Here is an 18,914-nt window from a genome sequence, read left to right as displayed (position 1 = left end):
CAACTGAACACCAAAACTGGTCAGGTTTATCTTGCAAAAGCCGACGATTTTCCATCGGAAAATATCGTCCGAAGAGTATTTTTATACCGTTCATCATCTTTTATGCATGATCAGATGGAAAAACAACCTTAAATCAAAAGTATATGGATAAAAACCAAAAGTACACTTCGCTGAAACTTGTTTGCGCCCTCCTTGTTTGCTAGCCCTCCTGTATCCAAAAATAGTGTCGACCCCCCTCTACGTATGATTATCTTCCCAACCGTAGCACGGGGAACAAGGCTCATAGAGAAGCAGGTGCTAACTCTAGTACCAAATGTAAAATGATCTTTTTACCTTGTTTAAATAATCACAGTAATTTTTTGGCACCTTCTATAAAAAAAACTTTCAATTGTTGTTTAATGAAAGGATTTAGTCGTTGGCATTTAAAATGGAAGCGATGCGCTTCTATGGAACAAATTGATCAACATTTTCAGTTCGTCTGTCACTAAATCCATTTTTATTGTTATTCCGCCAATTTCAAAAATTATTAATTATTAAATCTAATTAACTCCATTTAGGGTATTGGAATGAGAAAAATTCAAATAACACTGACCAGCGGCCAAACTACAGGGAACGCAGGGGTCCTATAATTCCAACAAAATTCTATATTTTTGCACCTGACCTATATTATCATATAATATCTTAAATTTTTCGAGGTATCGTAATTTATCAGTATTTAGCTCCGTTATCGAGGTCCCATTTGAACAGACACCGAACTTGCTGAACTACCTACGCTAGCTCAGAATTTTTTATTTATTAAATTTTGTTTACCTAAGTTTCTCTGTTCAAAGTAAAATCAAATTTTGCAATTTTTTGAGATTTTCCTACATAGTCTTAACCAAAGGAATATTATCAGAAGTTGATGACTGGGAAGTATTGGACACTAAGGAAATATATAGTATCCATCCCTGCAAGTCAAAATTGCCTATGGCAATCGTAAAAGAGGGTCGAAAGTTTCCTCCCCACTAGGAAAACTATCTAATCTACTGAAAAAAATCCCAAGCTGTGGGGCGTGTTCAAAACTTCTTTAGCGCCAATCGTTGAAAAGCCGTCTGGCTAGAACTCTATGAAAATCCATTACAATACGTGGGCCTAGGACCCCACACTAGTTTGACCGGAATTTCTATCAGTCTATTAAAACAGCTGTTCTTGTCACCGTTTCTGATTCGTTACCTCAAACCACAGGACACACCTTAAAGTTTCGTTTCTTGCCCGCTGCTGGCGCTTAAATCAGCCTGCCAATTCAAAATGAGGGAAATGCCGTAGGTGGCGCGGTGATCGGACCTAATAAGAAGTTGGCTAACAGAGATGGTTCCGGATATGGTTAGAGTTCAATACTTCCCACGATAAGAAGTCATAAACTTCTGATATTATATATGAGCATTTTTTGTCCTATGCTTTCCTATAAAAACACGTTTTATCTCCTATGAAATCCTATAATTCAGGAAAGAAGAAATTTACATTTTTGGCTAGGCTCCCTGCAACTATCATTTTCGTGATAATTAAACTTCTTCAAGTTTACTGAAATGAAGTGAATCCGTTACATTCGTAACCGTTTAGATTTTGAAAACAATCCGAACTTTATATCATCTGAGAAATTTGTATCAAGGAGACACAGGGGACACAAATTAAAAGAGGGTTCAGCTTTTTGTGCTGACTTCGATTTAAACTTATATTGATGGGTTAATTTTCTTTGTGTAGAAAAGTCCAAGAATGAACTTACAACTCGATGCGAATATTCTAAGAATGATCAAGAACTTCAAATGCGAAAGAGGAACGTTGAAGAGATCTTCAAAAGTGATGAGTTCGACTATTCCAGCAACAAGAAAAGCTTTTCACTTATTCACAGTCCGGAAAAACCATTCAAATGTGATCAGTGTGAATATAAATGTACGTACAAGAGTGGCTTGATCACACATCAACGCATTCACACTGGAGAAAAACCCTTCAAATGTGAACAGTGTGATTATGCCAGCACGAAGAAGAATAATTTGATCACACATCAACGCATTCACAGTAGGGAAAAACCCTTCAAATGTGATCAGTGTGATTATGTCTGCACGCAAAAAATCCATTTGGTCACACATCAACGCATTCACAGTAGTGAAAAACCCTTCAAATATGATCAGTGTGATTATGCCAGCACGAATAAGAATAATTTGATCACACATCAACGCATTCACAGTAGGGAAAAACCCTTCAAATGTGATCAGTGTGATTATGTCTGCACGCAAAAAAGCCATTTGGTCACACATCAACGCATTCACACTGGGGAAAAACCATTCAAATGTGACCAGTGTGATTATGCCTTCACGCAGAAGAACCATTTGATCAAACATCAACGCATTCACAGTGGTGAAAAACCCTTCAAATGTGATCAGTGTGATTATGTATGCACGCAAAAAAGCCATTTGGTCACACATCAACGCATTCACACTGGGGAAAAACCATTCAAATGTGACCAGTGTGATTATGCCTGCACGCAGAAGAACCAATTGATCACACATCAACGCATTCACAGAGGAAAAAACCATTCAAATGTGATCAGTGACAACATTAGCGCGTCAATGTGCTTATTGATCACACATCAACGAATTCACGGTGTTGGAAAACTTCGTATTTGATCATTGTGATTTTAGGTGAGCTGCGAGAGTAATTTTATCAGACCCGTCAACGCGTTCACAGTAGAGAAAAACCCTTCTCATGTGATCAGTGTGACTTTACCAGGCAAACCCTTCGCACGTGATCGCAATAAATATTCAAAGCCATTGACCATAACTAAATATTCAAAAGAATTCTAAATGAAAACTGTTAACATAAGCGGATAAGAAACAGTAGTGGAGAATGCAAATGCATAATCTTCATTATAAGTTAATACTACTACATTTTTAACAATTTAAATTTTTTACTTAAAACTCTGATTTTATTATAAGTGAATTTTAATTGTTCTAGTTTGTATCTTCGACCCATTTCATTTATTGAAACAAAGTTAGTTGTACAAGCATTTAATATTCGAACGAATAAAATCTATTTAAAGAATATAAATTTTCAGGTGGTAATTCAATTGAAGTAAGTGCCTAACCTTGTCATATTGTGAAAAATATAGTCATTTTATTTGGAAACTCATACTCATCTATCTCTTTCCTTTGAAATATTAACAAATGAAAAGTTTTTGAGCGGTGCAGAACTGTATTAGAGATTTGGTATATGATTAGACCAACACACAGGTGAGCCGGGAGTGTGGCGCACTCCTGTAAGCTAAGCTTCTGGGCGGCAAAGTGACTTGACCCCTACACTCCTTCCGTCACCTTCAAAGTAAACCTCATTTCCTTCCCCTGCTTACACACATTCTGAAACCTCATTAATCGCATCCTTATCGAGAACGTAAGAGCCCAATTTGCATTGAAAAAAAAAAAAAAGGAAAAACAGAGGTGGGAGGTCTCCTTTTCAGCGTACTTCCCTCCCGCCTACTAGTGTTGCCTCTAACTCGAACAGCTTGGTTCGTCGAGCGCGTGATCGAGTGGGCTATAGCCCAGTACTTTTTTAATTTATCACTCAAGGGCAAGGCTTTCCAGCGCTGTTAGTCAGGCGTCGCTAGTATCAACTTGCCTACTTTTTTGTACAGGGAGTTGCACATCCTATAGAGCTTCGAATGTTTTTCACGCCCATCCTTTATTTTTTATTTATTTATTTGTAGTTTACAATCGCCCATGGAGCCATCTGAGTGGCTTAAGAATGAGCAGCGATAATTTTAAATGTTTGATATAAGAGATAACAATTTTTTTTTTTAAGAAATCAAGTAGATAAAAATAGTTGTAGGGGCCCGCTAAGAGGGGGGAGGGTGAGGAAAGTGATTATTTACATTTTTACCTCTCCGAGTGACGTATGTCACGGAGAGGTTCTAATTTTGACGTGTGTGTGTGTGTGTGTGTCTGTTGTTACACCCACGTGACCTCGTTCGCAGTTTCCAAATCGGAGCAAACGTGTTCGCCATTTCCGAACTGCTTTCACAGTCACGGAAACGGCTCCTCTACTTGAGTTCTCACACCACCATCTTCTTGTCTTTGTCCCACACGGACACCAGTCTGTACTTACTGGCTTCTAATCACCACCATCTTATGGTCTACGTCCATTCCACTTGGACATCAGTCTGTACATACTGGCTTCTAAACACCACCATCTGGTCTTCGTCCATTCCACTTGGACACCAGTCTGTACATACTGGCTTCTAAACACCACCATCTGGTCTTCGTCCATTCCACTTGGAGACCAGTCTGTACATACTGGCTTCTAAACACTACCATCTTCTGGTCTTCGTCCATTCCACTTGGACACCAGTCTGTACATACTGGCTTCTAAACACCACCATCTTCTGGTCTTCGTCCATTCCACTTGGACACCAGTCTGTACATACTGGCTTCTAAACATCACCATCTTCTGGTCTTTGTTTTTGTCCATCCCACATGGACACCAGTCTGTACACCTGGCTTCTACTCCATCGTCATCGTTTGGTTTAAGACATTCGCGGCGATCAGCTAGGGTTACGAGAAACGTCTAGCCGCTCCCTAAGGTAGGATCGGCTACCAAAGGTTTTCGCAATTGCGGTTGTTCTTGCTTTTAACTGTAGTTCGACACCCTTATATACTACCTATTTGAGTAAGGCGAAGCAACCGGCGTATGCTTCATTTCAAATGCCAATATTAGTCAAGTATCTCAAGAATGTTTAATTGTTCTTTTTAAAAAGGATGTAACGCTTAATAAGGTGAATAACTAACGAAGAAAATATATTATAATAATTATATTTATTATATTTATTTTAGTATTTAAGGTAATCTTGTCTTTCAAAACAAAATTAATACGGAAAGGGTGAAACAGCAGTCTATGTGTTTGTCTGTGTGTGTCCGTCCGTTGTTACACTAGTGCTTCGCGTTAGCAGTTTCCCTTGTGTTGATGTGAAAAGAAATTCTACAAAACCTTCATATTTGGTTTTCTCATAATGTAAAATTAATATATGGAAATATTTTTCATAATTTCGATGCCTTTAGTAGTTTTGTAGCTTTAAAGCTCTGTTTCATTTTGATATCCCAAGAATATTTTTTATAATTATTATTTGAAATGGATGTTTATATATTACCAGAAGTATATAATACTTCTCTTCGAGTATTATCCCCTTCTGATATTACTTAAGCTATACTACATCTGTTTATAGAATAATCCTTTCGTTATTGACAACAAGAAGAACGCTACTATATCGGTCAAATGAACTTTTATGTGTCAATAGGCCTAGTGAACCCAAAAGTAAACGCTTGGGTTTGGTTTTAGTTTCTGTAATGCAGAGACATTAACGGTTATGAGTGGGCCGAAAGTTAAATACACTTTTAAATAATCAGGCTTAGATCATATAATTGAATAAAGCTTCATGTTGAAAATCTAGGCCGCGTTCAGCAGAGCTCAGCGCTGTTAGCAGTCTCATACAGAAGGGAATTTTGTGTTTGAATTTTGACGTCACGATGCTCAGCGCGGTCACCAAAGAAAATAGTCGGGTTTTTGGATAACGTGACGTAAAACGCCTAGTTCTCAGCTTGGCGGTAAAAACATGGAGGTATTATTACAAATAGCTCTTGCTGATTCTGATGGGACTATACCTATTTAATTGGGGTGAAACCAGTTGATCACGCGAGAATTTTAAGAGACCATGTTAGTTTTTCTAATTACCTCTCCGAGTGACGTACGTCACGGAGAGGTTTTAATTTCGACGTATCTGTCTGTCTGTCTGTCCGTTGTTACACCCACGAGACCGCGTTCGCAGTTTCCAAATCGGAGCAAACGTGTATTCAATTTCCAGACCGCATTTACAGTCCCGGAAATTGTATTCCACTTACAGGCTATTACTCCATTGCCTGTTTAACAACTCTGTTCATTTGTCCACCCCACATGGACACCAGTCTGAACTTACTGGCTTCTAAACACTACCATCTTCTAGCCTTTCGCCCATTCCACATGGACACCAGTCTGTACTTACTGGCTTCTAAACACCACCACCTTCTCGTCTATGTCCATTCCGCATGGACACCAGTCTGTACACCGGGCTTCTAACACCACCATCTTCTGGTCTTTGTTTTTGTCCATCCCACATGAACACCAGTCTGTACACCTGGCTTCTAACACCACCATCTTCTGGTCTTTGTTTTTGTCCATCCCACATGGACACCAGTCTGTACACCTGGCTTCTAACACCACCATCATCCTTAAGGTTAAGACATACGCGGCGATCGGCTAGGGTTACGAGAAACGTCTAGCCTTCCAATGGAGGGGTCTTCCACCAAGGTTCACGCAATTGCGATGTTCTTATCTACAGCTGCGATTCGAATCCTTTATATACTACCTATTTGGGTAAGGCGAAACAACAGTCATATCCTTCAATTCAAAGGTCAATATTAGTCAAGTCTCTCAAGGTTGTTTAATTATTCTTTTTTAAAACGATGTAACGCTCAATAAGGCGAACAACTAACGAAGAAAATATTAAATATTAATTATATTAATTATATTTATTTTAATATTTAAGATAATCTATTTTCTCAATTCAAAATTAATACGGAAAGAGTTAAAAAGCAGTCCATTTTTTTGTCTGTGTGTGTCTGTCCGTTGTCACACTAGTGCGCCGAGTTAGCAGTTCGCTTTGTTTTGATGTGTTAAGAAATCCTACAGAACCTTAAGATTCACTTTTTCCATAATATAAAGTGAATATGTGGAAATCTTTTTCGTAATTACGATGCATTTAGTACTTTTGTAGCTTTATAGCTCTGTTTCATTTTGATATTCCAACGATGTTTTTTAATATTATTATTTGAAATTTCTGTTTATATATTACTTAAGCTATACTACATCTGTATATAGAATAATCTTTGGTTTAGTTATTTCACGAAGATATCTAAGGCATGGATTCTGTCGGGTAAATCAAGCTTGATCCGCAATAGGCTTAGTGAACCAAAGAGTAAATAATTGAGACCTGAGGTGGAGTAAACTTTGGGTTTTGAATATCGTGTCTGTAATGAAGGGACATTAACGGTTCAGAGTGAGCCGAAAGTTAAATACACGTTTAAATAATCATATTTAGATATTATAATAGAAGAAAGCATCATGGTAGCAATTAGATCAGTGAAAGGGCTAATCGTTATCAGGTTAGTGGTATGCATCAGAGAATAAAATTTAACATAGAACTTATATATTCTTTGAAAGTAATGATTTGAAACCTAGGAATAGCGGATGATTATATATTTTGACAATGTAGAGAAAACTATTCATTGACTTAAGCCTCGTTAGACAAAACAAAGCGAAAAAATGTTGCTCTAGTATTTCTTTATTGAGTCGTATACTAGTCTTTTCCCCGACTTGGAGAGGTATTATTTTGGTTTTCCCAACTTGTTTTAATTATAAAAGTATCTCTATAAATATGTTATCATACAATTTTTGTTAAGCCTTGGTACCTTGCACGCTATATTGTGCTAGCGTAATTTTTAAAACACCGATGACCGGAGAAAAGCGCGCAGCAAAGCTATGAAGACAGAGCTCACCGGTTAACGTTTTCCAAAATCTGCTGTCTTTTTTGGTGAGCTCTGCTGAAGGCAGCCCAGTTCAGTGAAAGGTCTGATCGTAATCGGATTATAGCTTCGTGTTTCCATGCGTTATATGGTGCGCATTTACTTTCAGTACGTGTAGCCACAAATAAGCTTTAGTGTTATGTAACGTTAACAGTCATGTTGACAAACTAAGAAATCGTTGAGGTGAAACTAGAGGATAGTGTTTACACGGCAACCCTGTTGTGAATCTGGCTTTGAACATAGAGGGTATACAGTTGAGGAGTAAAAAATTGGGCCTTAATTTACAAACACGTAAAGGTAATATCCCTCCAAAGTTTTATCTCTTCATTTCCTGTTTTTCCCCCATCGGATGATTTTAATGTGTACAAGTATATCCTTATTGGATGTAAAAGGTCGTCTGATTTACAGTATATTCGCTATGCTTTGTATTAGGGATGTCAAAAACCGCCCGGTTTAACCGAAAACCGGTTTTTTCAATTCCGGAGCACCGGTTTTTCCCGGTTTTTTAATTCTTCAGTTTTAATCGGTTTTTTAAAATAAAAACCGAAAACCGAATCGGTTTTTATTAATTCTCAAAATTAAAAGTTTTCCATTTTCGTCACTTAATATTACTCAGCTTCGGTTGGCTGCTAACTATCTACCACCATGGAGCAATATCAAAGGAGACATAGATGCGTATAATGCAATTTTAATGGAACTTTCGTTCTCACTCCAAGAAAATTACTCCATCTATCGAGTAATTTTTCATTGGCCTATTCTAGAATGCCAATGGAAAACGGCATTAGTTAACACCTATTGGTACTAACTACTCGGTACTAATATTTGGTCTTTGATTTTACGTTGGAGTATCGCATTTTTCAACATTTATCATGAACGACCGGTTAAAAACCGGTTTTTTTGGCCAGTTTTTGAATCGGTTAAACCGGCCATTTAAATATACCGGTTAACCGAAAACCGGTTTTTTTCTGGGAAGTTGACATCCCTACTTTGTATACCTCTTTAATATTTCATAAAATTAACTTCAGTATTTGTTCATAAAAAAAGAAACATTTCCATATCTGGGTAAATAAGTTTGAAAGTAGGCCTCCTCTTGACTCGGAGAGGTAATATTTTGGTTTTCCCAACTTGTTAGTAGCTAAAATCGCTTCAGGCGCCGCGCTTTACGAAGACTACTCTCCTTATCCTGGAACTAACTGCAAAAATTCAGAGAAAAATGATCCTTCAAACAAAAAAGCTATTAGAAAACTGTTAGTCTTTCATTGAAAAAGCAAGACATGACCTTGAAAAGACGCAAGTGCAGGTATTTTACAATTAAAGCATCATCGCTCGGTGTACCAATAATTTAAACCATTTTTCCTAACGTAGGGATTAATAATAATGAATGTAAATCCTTTATTGTTTAGTAATATACAATGTATAGGCCTATGTTGTGTTTAAAACATTGTGGGAAATATTTTAAAATCTATATAATAACACAAATATTCACCTTTTTATTAAGATTTGAACTAACATTATCTATAGCAACACCATCGATTTATAACTAAGCATTTTAAATTTCGCGCCAAAGAGTAGATTTTCTCGCTATTTACGTGTTGCTGTTGGAAGTAAAACATCCAGTGGTTATTGCACATGTCAATGGGCGGGGCTTTACATTTCCCCACTCGGTCTATATCCCACTCTAGCCGCTGCGACTGCGAGCAGCTTGTGTCCAGGAGCGCATGATCGCGTTGGATACCCCAGGTGCCAACCAATGAGATAGATAGAGTTCCAATTCAAATCGGCTTACCGCAAAACACATTATTTTTATCAAGCAAGTTTATCAAAACATGACAGCGCCATCTGTGAGCCTCTAGCGGAACTAATTACAACTTTTACTTGCTTATTTGCAATCAGAAACATCGTTATAATTCATCTATTTATTAGATTAAAAAGGACTAGAGTTTTTATTATTTAACTCGCGTATTTTATTTAACACGTTTAAAAACTATCTTGACAGCTTGTTACACAGATTATAGCAGCAGACGGTAATAAGAAAGTTCTTAGGGTGGCGCCACCCGTATTTGATAAAGATTCTTGCTCGACAAAAAGTGTATCGCGAAACGTCGATCTCGAGATTTCACGTTGTGACTCTAGGTTTGATATATCTCATTGGTGCCAACCGCGCCAGGCTCAAAAATTAAAACCGTCTGCTAGAGATTATTTTTTGGCAGCAATTGGTGCAGTTAGTTGAGTAGTTATCTTTTGTTCCAGAATCCGTAACAACTTTAGTTCATTTAAAATTTTTGAGCCGTACAGCTGGAAAACGGTAAATAACAGAGGAAACTATTTCTCCAAAGAGCAAGAAAATCAGAACAGTGTAAGTGATAACTGATAACATTATTTTTTTATAGAGTTTAATCAAAAATAAAATTAATACACATGGGTATAAAATGTATTATTGAAGTTAAAAGGAAGGTGAAATCAAGCGATTTTTTTATCGATTCTTCTACTAATTATAAGACCAGTCTTCATAATACAATATTCAGGGAATACCTCCAAATGATTTCAAAATTCAAAATAGGTTGAGATTTTATGGATAATTTGAAATAAGCACCTCCGCCCAATCGCATAACGCTAAGCATTCCTGTTAACAAAATTTTCATTGCACGCTCTACATCTCGAGCAATTTTAAAAATCTCCCGCTAAATTTCATTCGACATGGAGCACGTGCCGCGATAATTTTGTTATCAAGAAGGCAGGGTGGTACCGATTGCCCGAAGGCGCTTATTTAAAATAGTCCATAAAATCTCAAATAGGTAAAAAAATCACTTAACCATGGACATAAGTAATTTTAAAATTTATGATAACATTATTACTAAAATAGTACATTTTTTAAGCCTCGACTTAGAAATCTGTTGTACTAAACTTATCAATGCCAAATCTTGATTTACATTTATTTTTATTATATTAAAATTTTACGTGTCAAAGGTCCTTGACAAAGAGAGAAAATCGGGATTTTACGTCGCAGTTCAAGAAAGTGTGAGTTCCTCAACTGAATGTCGAAGTCAAAAAACGATTTGGAATTGTCCCTTGAAAGAAATATGGAGAACGATTTAATTATAGAATCTTTGGAAGCACAGGAATCTAAAAATAAGAGTCATGAAAAAGGAAATATTGAACCAAGCTGCGCTTTACCGGAAATTACCCCGGCTGATCTGGAAAGCAACTTACCGGATATATCGCCTGAACTTGAAAACGATACTTCAGTGTCCAACTTAGATGCCCTTGAACATTTCGCGTCAAACTATTTGTTTGCTAGTTCGAAAATTGGTAAATAATTTTATTCTTAAAAAGTGTGAGTACCTAGAGAGAGAATAGCCCGAGTCATACTGCTACCGTGTTTGAAAATAACCTTGAGCAATATATCCACTAATAAGGGTGATTTTTAAAAGTCCGTCAATTATGAGGGATCGTGTTTATTGGGAACAACTGAGTGGAAAGTATCAATGAACATGGGGTGTACAACATTTGGTTACAGATATATTCCCCCCCCCCAAACATTGACCATTAAAACAAGGAAATATCCAACAACGACTTTAATCCGAGTAACCAGCTTGTTTAGAACTAGCAGACAATTTCAATAACCTTCAATCTAAGTTAGATTCAAAATCTTTAACTATGTTGTTAATGGCACATGAAAACGACTGTCGTACCTTTTCAGAACCGCGGACAGCCTCCGTTTTCTGTTTAGTTTGCTCGAGGTTTTTTTCTCTAGTCGGAATACGTCATTCGTGTCTGTATGACCTATCCCCCACGGTATCCAATGGTAAAGGGTAGAAAAATGTTGGACATGAAAGGGGTGGGGCTTACTTATCCACTGACACCGGTGTAAGAGTAGAAGCGGAAGATCTCGCAACTTATACCTTCTTATAGTATATTTTCCATTTTGTTTTAACCATAGCTAAGTTAATAATTTGCAAAATGTGAAAATATCTCAGGGTTTGAAATGATTCTTAAAAAGCCTATCGAATCACGCGTCGCACGGTGATACCATAAGTTCATAAGACATGTTACATAAGTTTCTCAGTTTATACTGAACGCTTGTCATGAAGTGACGTAGGTGAAGAGTCATAGATTCTCGAAAAGCGACGCCTGATTTTGGCGCTGTCAAAGGCTTAGTTTAGACTAAATATGATGATGGAACTCTTGCAAAACCGCGTGTAGTCAATTGATGTGTCGTTCTCGAACTAGCTCTCATTAAGTCTCTAATATTACGAAGTATTGGAAGTGTCATACTTATGGAACACATCATGATACCAATGAACCAAAAATTATTAAGTAAGGTCTGCATGGTGAGCAACTGAGCACCAAAACTGGTCAGGGTTATCTTGCAATAGCCGACGATTTTCCATCTGAAAATATCGTCCGAAGAGTATTTTTATAACGTTCATCATCTTTTATGCATGATCAGATGGAAAAACAACCTTAAATCAAAAGTATATGGATAAAAACCAAAAGTACACTTCGTTGAAACTTATTTGCGCCGTGTAATATGAGAAGCCCTCCTGTATCCAAAAATAGTGTCGACCCCCCTCTACGCATGATTATCTTCCCAACCGTAGCACGGGCAACAAGGTTCATAGTGAAGCAGGTGCTAACTCTAGTACCAAATATAAAATTATATAAAAAGGACTTGGTTTGCCCAAGCCTAAAAAACAAAACGATAAGAGTTTTTTCCAGTTGATATTTTATTTTTCTATATAATTTTAAAGACAATCCGTATTTTACTACTCTTTAGAATTTAATTCAATCTCCTGATTTTACTGGTAATGGATTTATTTCCTATAAATTAATTGAAATAAAAAAACACTTATCTCAGATTTTTCAACAACAATTCCATTTTCGTAAAATTTGATCATGAAAAATCTGAGATAAGTATTTTTTTATTTCAATTAATTTATAGGAAATAAAGCCATTACCAGTAAAATCAGGAGATTGAATTAAATTCTAAAGAGTAGTAAAATACGGATTGTCTTTAAAATTATATAGAAAAATAAAATATCAACTGGAAAAAACTCTTATCGTTTTGTTTTTTAGGCTTGGGCAAACCAAGTCCTTTTTATATAATATCTGTTCCTTCAGTCTGCATTTGTATTAATCTATTATAAAACAATTTTTTGCCTGAAATGCGAAATTTTTCATTTCTAGGACGAGGTTAAAAATGGTTCTACACTTCTACTAATTCTTATAAGATACGGCTCACAATTCGTTTTAGAACCCGAGCTTAATAGTCAACTTCAAAACCAACATCCTGCCACGATTTTTAAACTATCAAAGCCGTATCCTTTACAGTCCACTTTACGATTGCAATTATCTATGACATTGCGTTCACTGCCCTTGTACGTTTACAGTGAGTGGCACCGTGGCAAGTTATTTTAATTAAAATACCTAGGCCACAGGTCCAGTTTTAAAAAATTCCTTATTTCCAACACTGATTCATCTATCCTTCAAGCTTTTACAATCACCCATTGAATAGACTCACTCAATAGTCTGCCTAAGCATGGATTTATAATAGAAGCTTACGCTTCCTTGATATTTCACTCACCTTAAAACGCGCACAACATTTATTCCTCGTCTGAAATAGTACCAGCCTGGCACGCGCGTTTGTGACGTACAATTTGAGGCAAATTCAGAGGGGGGTTGAAGTTTTTCACGTGATCGAGTTCTAATTTTTAATAGCGCGCGCGAAATTATTTTTAGAAAAGCGCACGCGCCGAAAAAAAAGTTTGCCCCAATTTCTACGTCATCAGCCCCCCAGTCCCCACCCGCGCGATTTTTTATGACATAAATGTGTTTAAAATCAAAATGACTTACTGAAGGCTACAGTGAAATATCCATGAAGCGTAAGCTTCTATTATAAATCCATGGCCTAAGTAAGGCAACTTAAGCCTTGGTCGAAACTAACATCTAAAATATGAATTAAAAAGGTATCTTAAGTACAGAATTTCAACCGAGACAATAATTAAACGAAAATTAGACCCGCCAGAGAAATTTTTAATAAATAAAGTGTTATATTTATTGAAAAATATCAAGTTAAAGTTTCAAGGCGGTGAAATGGCAAATTAGCGTCGTCTACTGTAGAGTAATGAACAATTAGCGTCGTCTGCTGTAGAATAATCTTTTGAGGTACTTATATTTTTAATTAAATTAACATACTTAGACTTAATTAATTTTGATGAAACTTGAAAAAGGCACACCTTGAATAGTTACTTGTTAATTTGAAAGTATTCCGAAACGTAACTTCGCTTTAGTTTTTAAATGATTCGATGTGCAGGAGCACCAAAAACCCCATGTTATTCCTATGGGAAAATCGGCGAAAATCTGTGAATTTTCATTTAACATTACGGGAGGGTGTGGGATCTTATCTAGAAGGGCCTACCGGCCCTCTAGAATGATCTTTTTACCTTGTTTAAATAATCACAGTAGTTTTTGGCACCTTCTATAAAAAACTTTCAATTGTTGTTTAATGAAAGGATTTAGTCGTTGGCATTTAAAATGGAAGCGATGCGCTTCTATGGAACAAATTGCTTGTCTCCCATACGACCGAATTCCCATTCGACCGAAACCGTCCCATTCGACCGAAACCGTCCCATTCGACCGAAACCGTCCCATTCGACCGAAAATACCGCACTTTGGCGGATTTTGAATGGGACTAAAATCTATGCAATTTTTTTTTATTTTCAAACGCTGTCAACGATAAAAAATTAATTTTTATATCGAAAAACACGAAATTAATCTAAATTATTTATTGGATATGAATATACTGAAACGTCTACTATTAAAGGTACATTGCTTAAAATTTGAATCCGCGGGTCTAAACGATACCTAGACCCAACCCAACCTATCCTAACCAAACCCAACCTATCCTAACCAAACCCAACCCAACCTAACCTAACCAAACCCAACCTAACCTAACCTAACCAAACCCAACCCAACCTATCCTAACCAAACCCAACCTAACCTAACCAAACCAACCTAACCTAACCTAACCTAACCTAACCTAGCCTAACCTAACCCAATTTAACCTAACCCAACCTATCCTAACCAAACCCAACCTAACCCAACCTAACCTAACCCAACCCAACCCAACCTATCCTAACCAAACCCAACCGAGCCTAACCAAACCCAACCCAACCTATCCTAACGCCAGAGCTGTGCTAATTAATTAGTTAGCTAATTGAATTTCTAATTAATTAGCATCATTTACTAATTGAAAATGGTAATTGAATTTTAATTACCTTTGTGCTAATTGAGAAGTAATTCTAATTAATTAGTATGAATAGGAAAGGTAATTATCTAATTAAAATTTAATTAGACTTAGGATTAACTAATTAGCCAATTGGATTTTCAATTAGTCTTTTAATTTAGTAAAAACTAAAAATCGAGGAATTAACTCTTGATTCATCTATTTGAATATGAAAACGGCCTTATTATATCGATGAGGAAACCTTAGTACTACTCTAAATATTTCAGCTCCTCAAAACATGAGTACTAGTACTAGTAGAAAATTTCGTAAATCGTAACTGTCCCATTTCGAAATTTCGACTGTTTTCCCACTCTAATTTATAGCAGTGCCCATGTATTTACTACTCAAGAGTCCATTATAGGAACTGTGGCATGAAAATGAAGAAATGAGACAATTTTTAACATGACGGAAGCCTCGAGGCTTGTCTCATTTTTCATGAATAATTCACGGTTTCCGTACCCGTTTTTCAATGGCATTAAAACATTAAACTTTGCATTACCAAAGTACTAAATCCATGGGCACTTTTAAACTTTTATGTTTACTTATGGTTTCTTTTTTTTTCCTTAATTAGACAAGTAATTAATTAGAAATTAGTAATTCTAATTCATTAGTTTGATAAATAAATGGCTAATTTCTAATTGAATTTAATTAGTTTCTATGTCTAATTGCTAATTGGCTAATTAATTAATTCATAAATATTTACCTAATTGCTAATTCTAATTCAATTAGTAGTCAGCTAATTAGCACAGCTCTGTCCTAACCTAACCTAACCCAACCCAACCCAACCCAACCTAACCTAACCTAACCCAACCCAACCTATCCTAACCCAACCCAGCCTACATTAACACGAATAGCAGAACAACAGAAATTAATTTTATAAAAATATTGTGAAATTACAACGCAAAAATTTCAAACAATTTTTTTAAAGAGAATGAAATAACACTACTTCGATTTTAATATTCGAAAACCGCCATTCCGCTTCTTTCTTTTCTAATTTGGCGGTTTTCGGTCAAATGGGAATTCGGTTCTATGGGATAGTACCGAACAAATTGATCAACATTTTCAGTTTCTGCGTCACTAAATCCATTTTTATTGTTATTCCGCCAATTTCAAAAATTATTAATGAATATATATGTGTATCATTAGCCTTTCTATCATGTTATTCAGGGATGGGAGGGATCTTTCTATTACATACGCGTTTAACGTCATCGCGGTAGCCAATCAAAATCGAGACACCTGGAAGTTAGAACAGCAGACGACCAGTTTAACAAAATTGTATGAGGGATACAATTTTCGGTTAGGTTCACCAAACTGCGTCAAATGAATATTAAAAATGATCACCGATACGGGAATAAATATCTCAACACGATGTCCGAAGGTGATTTTGATCTTTTAAAGGAAATTATAATAAGTGCCTGCAATGTTTTTCCTAATCTGAAACTGAAAACTGTTGGTAAAGTGCTAAGCCTTGGCCATTAAGAAAATTAATGTAACAGTTGAAAGTAAACTACTAACATTTTAAATCGTGAGAATTGATGATGCTGGTTTTTCCCCGCTGTTAGATGCCCCCGCGCGCAGGAGCAGCGCCTAATCAAATGCTTTCTGTTGGAGTTAAATTAATGCGGTAGTTTATCAATTTACAAGCATAATTAGCCTTCCGCGTGACAAGAGCTTTAGCTTTAAAAACAAACCTCCGGAAATTCTCTGACGTCACTCAAACTAAGCCCCTCCCATCCCTGAATATGAAGTTTAACTAGTCAATGCAGATATATATTCATGTTAATAAATAAATTCATGATCTAATTAACTCCGTTTAGGGTATTGGAATGAGAAAAATTCAAATAACACTGACCAGCGGCCATTTACAGGGAACGCATGGGTCCTATAATTCCAACAAAATTCTATATTTTTGCACCTGACCTATATTATCATATAATTTCCTAAATTTTTCGAGGTTTTCGTAATTTATCAGTATTTAGCTCCGTTATCGAGGTCCCATATGAACAGACACCGAACTTGCTGAACTACCTACGCTAGCTCAGAATTTTTATTTATTAAATTTTATTTACCTAAGTTTCTCTGTTCAAAGTAAAATCAAATTTTGCAATTTTTTGAGATTTTCCTACATAGTCTTAACCAAAGGAATATTATATATGACCCTTTTTTGTCCTATGCTTTCCTATAAAAACACGTTTATCTCCTATGAAACCCTATAATTCAGGAAAGAAGAAATTTACATTTTTGGCTGGGCTCCCTGCAACTATCATTTTCGTGATAATTAAACTTCGTCAAGTTTACTGAAATGAAGTGAATCCGTTACATTCGTAACCTTTTAGATTTTGAAAACAAACCGAACTTTATATCATCTGAGAAATTTGTATCAAGGAGACACAAATTAAAAGAGGGTTCAGCTTTTTGTGCTGACTTCGATTTTTTAAACTTATATTGATGGGTTAATTTTCTTTGTGTAGAAAACTCCAAGAATGAACTTACAACTCGATGCGAATATTCTAAAAATGATCAAGAACTTCAAATGCGAAAGAGGAACGTTGAAGAGGTCTTCAAATGTGATGAGTTCGACTATTCCAGCAACATCACACATCAACTTATTCACAGTCCGGAAAAACCCTTCAAATGTGATCAGTGTGATTATGCCAGCACGAGGAAGGATAATTTGATAACACATCAACGCATTCACACTGGAGAAAAACCCTTCAAATGTGATCAGTGTGATTATGCCAGCACGAAGAAGAATAATTTGATCAGACATATACGCATTCACAGTGGTGAAAAACCATTCAAATGTGATCATTGTGATTATGCCTGCACGCAGAAGAGCCATTTGATCACACATCAACTCACTCACAGTGGAGAAAACCCTTCTAATGTGATCAGTGTGACTTTACCAGCAAACCCTTAACACGTGATCGCAATAAATATTCAAAACCATTGACCATAACTAAATTTTCAAAAGAATTCTAAATGAAAACTGTTAAGAAACAGTAGTGGAGGATGCCAATGTATAACCTTCATTATAAGTTAATACTACTAAATTTTTAACAATTTAAATTTTTTACTTCATACTCTGATTTTATTATAATTGAATTTTAATTGTTTGATTTTGTAGCTTCGACCCATTTCATTTATTGAAAGAAAGTTAATTGTACAAGCATTTAATATTCGAACGAATATTAAAATTCATAAAATCTATTTAAAGAATATCAATTTTCAGATGGTAATTCAATTAAAGTGCCGCTATCTATTTCCTATGAGATAACAAATGAAACGTTTTTGAGCGGTGCAGGACTGTATTTGAGATTTATTATATGAATAGACCCGTACCTATATATATTCTTATATAGGAGGTAGTGAATGGACCTATCCTGAAGAGAAACCAACACACAAGTGGGTGGGAGGTCTCCTTTTCAGCGTACTTCCCTCGCGCCAAGAAGCAATGCAACGTCCCGCCGACTACTGTTGCCTCTAGCACGAGCAGCTTGCTTCGTCGAGCGCGTGATCCAATGGGCTATGGCCCAGTATTTTTAATTTATCACGCAAGGGCAAGGCTTTCCAGCGCTGTTAGCTGGCGTCGCTAGCATCGACTTGTCTACTTTTTAGTACAGGGAGTTGCACATCCTATTGACCTTCGAAGGTTTATCACGCCCACCCTTTATCCATTGCCTTTCCTTCACCAAAAGATTGACTATGAAGCCCATGTTTATACAATCAAATAACCTTCCCTATGCATTAAAGGCTGTATGAAGTATTATTTAAGAAGCGGTGCTTCCTTATTAATGAGCAAATTTAGGACAACCCAAAGACCCTCTATGCATACGTAGGACGCACAATGAAGCTTCGCGAACCTCCAGCCGCCCAGCGATCCTCGAACTTGGCTCCATCACGAGCAAGCCTGACGTCATCTCCTCCTCCCTTTTGGGAGTTCTTACGTTCGGTTTCACAACCTAAATCAAAAAGCCACCAACTTATGC

At 36.4% G+C, this 18,914-nt stretch overlaps 1 protein-coding gene across 1 annotated transcript; it reads left to right on the top strand.

The window, feature by feature from the left end:
• Nucleotides 1-15,925: 15,925 nt before the first annotated feature.
• LOC149679327 (uncharacterized) lies at nucleotides 15,926-17,951 on the top strand. The gene is made up of 2 exons (XM_089835014.1): nucleotides 15,926-16,303; nucleotides 17,397-17,951. Exons 1-2 carry the CDS (start codon nucleotides 16,246-16,248, stop codon nucleotides 17,843-17,845), a joined length of 507 nt encoding a protein of 168 aa, XP_089691140.1. The 5' UTR covers nucleotides 15,926-16,245; the 3' UTR covers nucleotides 17,846-17,951.
• Nucleotides 17,952-18,914: the final 963 nt, after the last annotated feature.

The sequence above is a fragment of the Phalangium opilio genome, unplaced genomic scaffold (assembly GCF_054372755.1).
Source record: "Phalangium opilio isolate 3A_F unplaced genomic scaffold, DU_Popi_V2 ptg000041l_1, whole genome shotgun sequence".
Taxonomy (NCBI): Eukaryota; Metazoa; Arthropoda; class Arachnida; order Opiliones; family Phalangiidae; genus Phalangium; species Phalangium opilio.
Note: the sequence above shows the minus strand (reverse complement) of the source record. Positions and strands in the feature narration are given on the sequence as shown.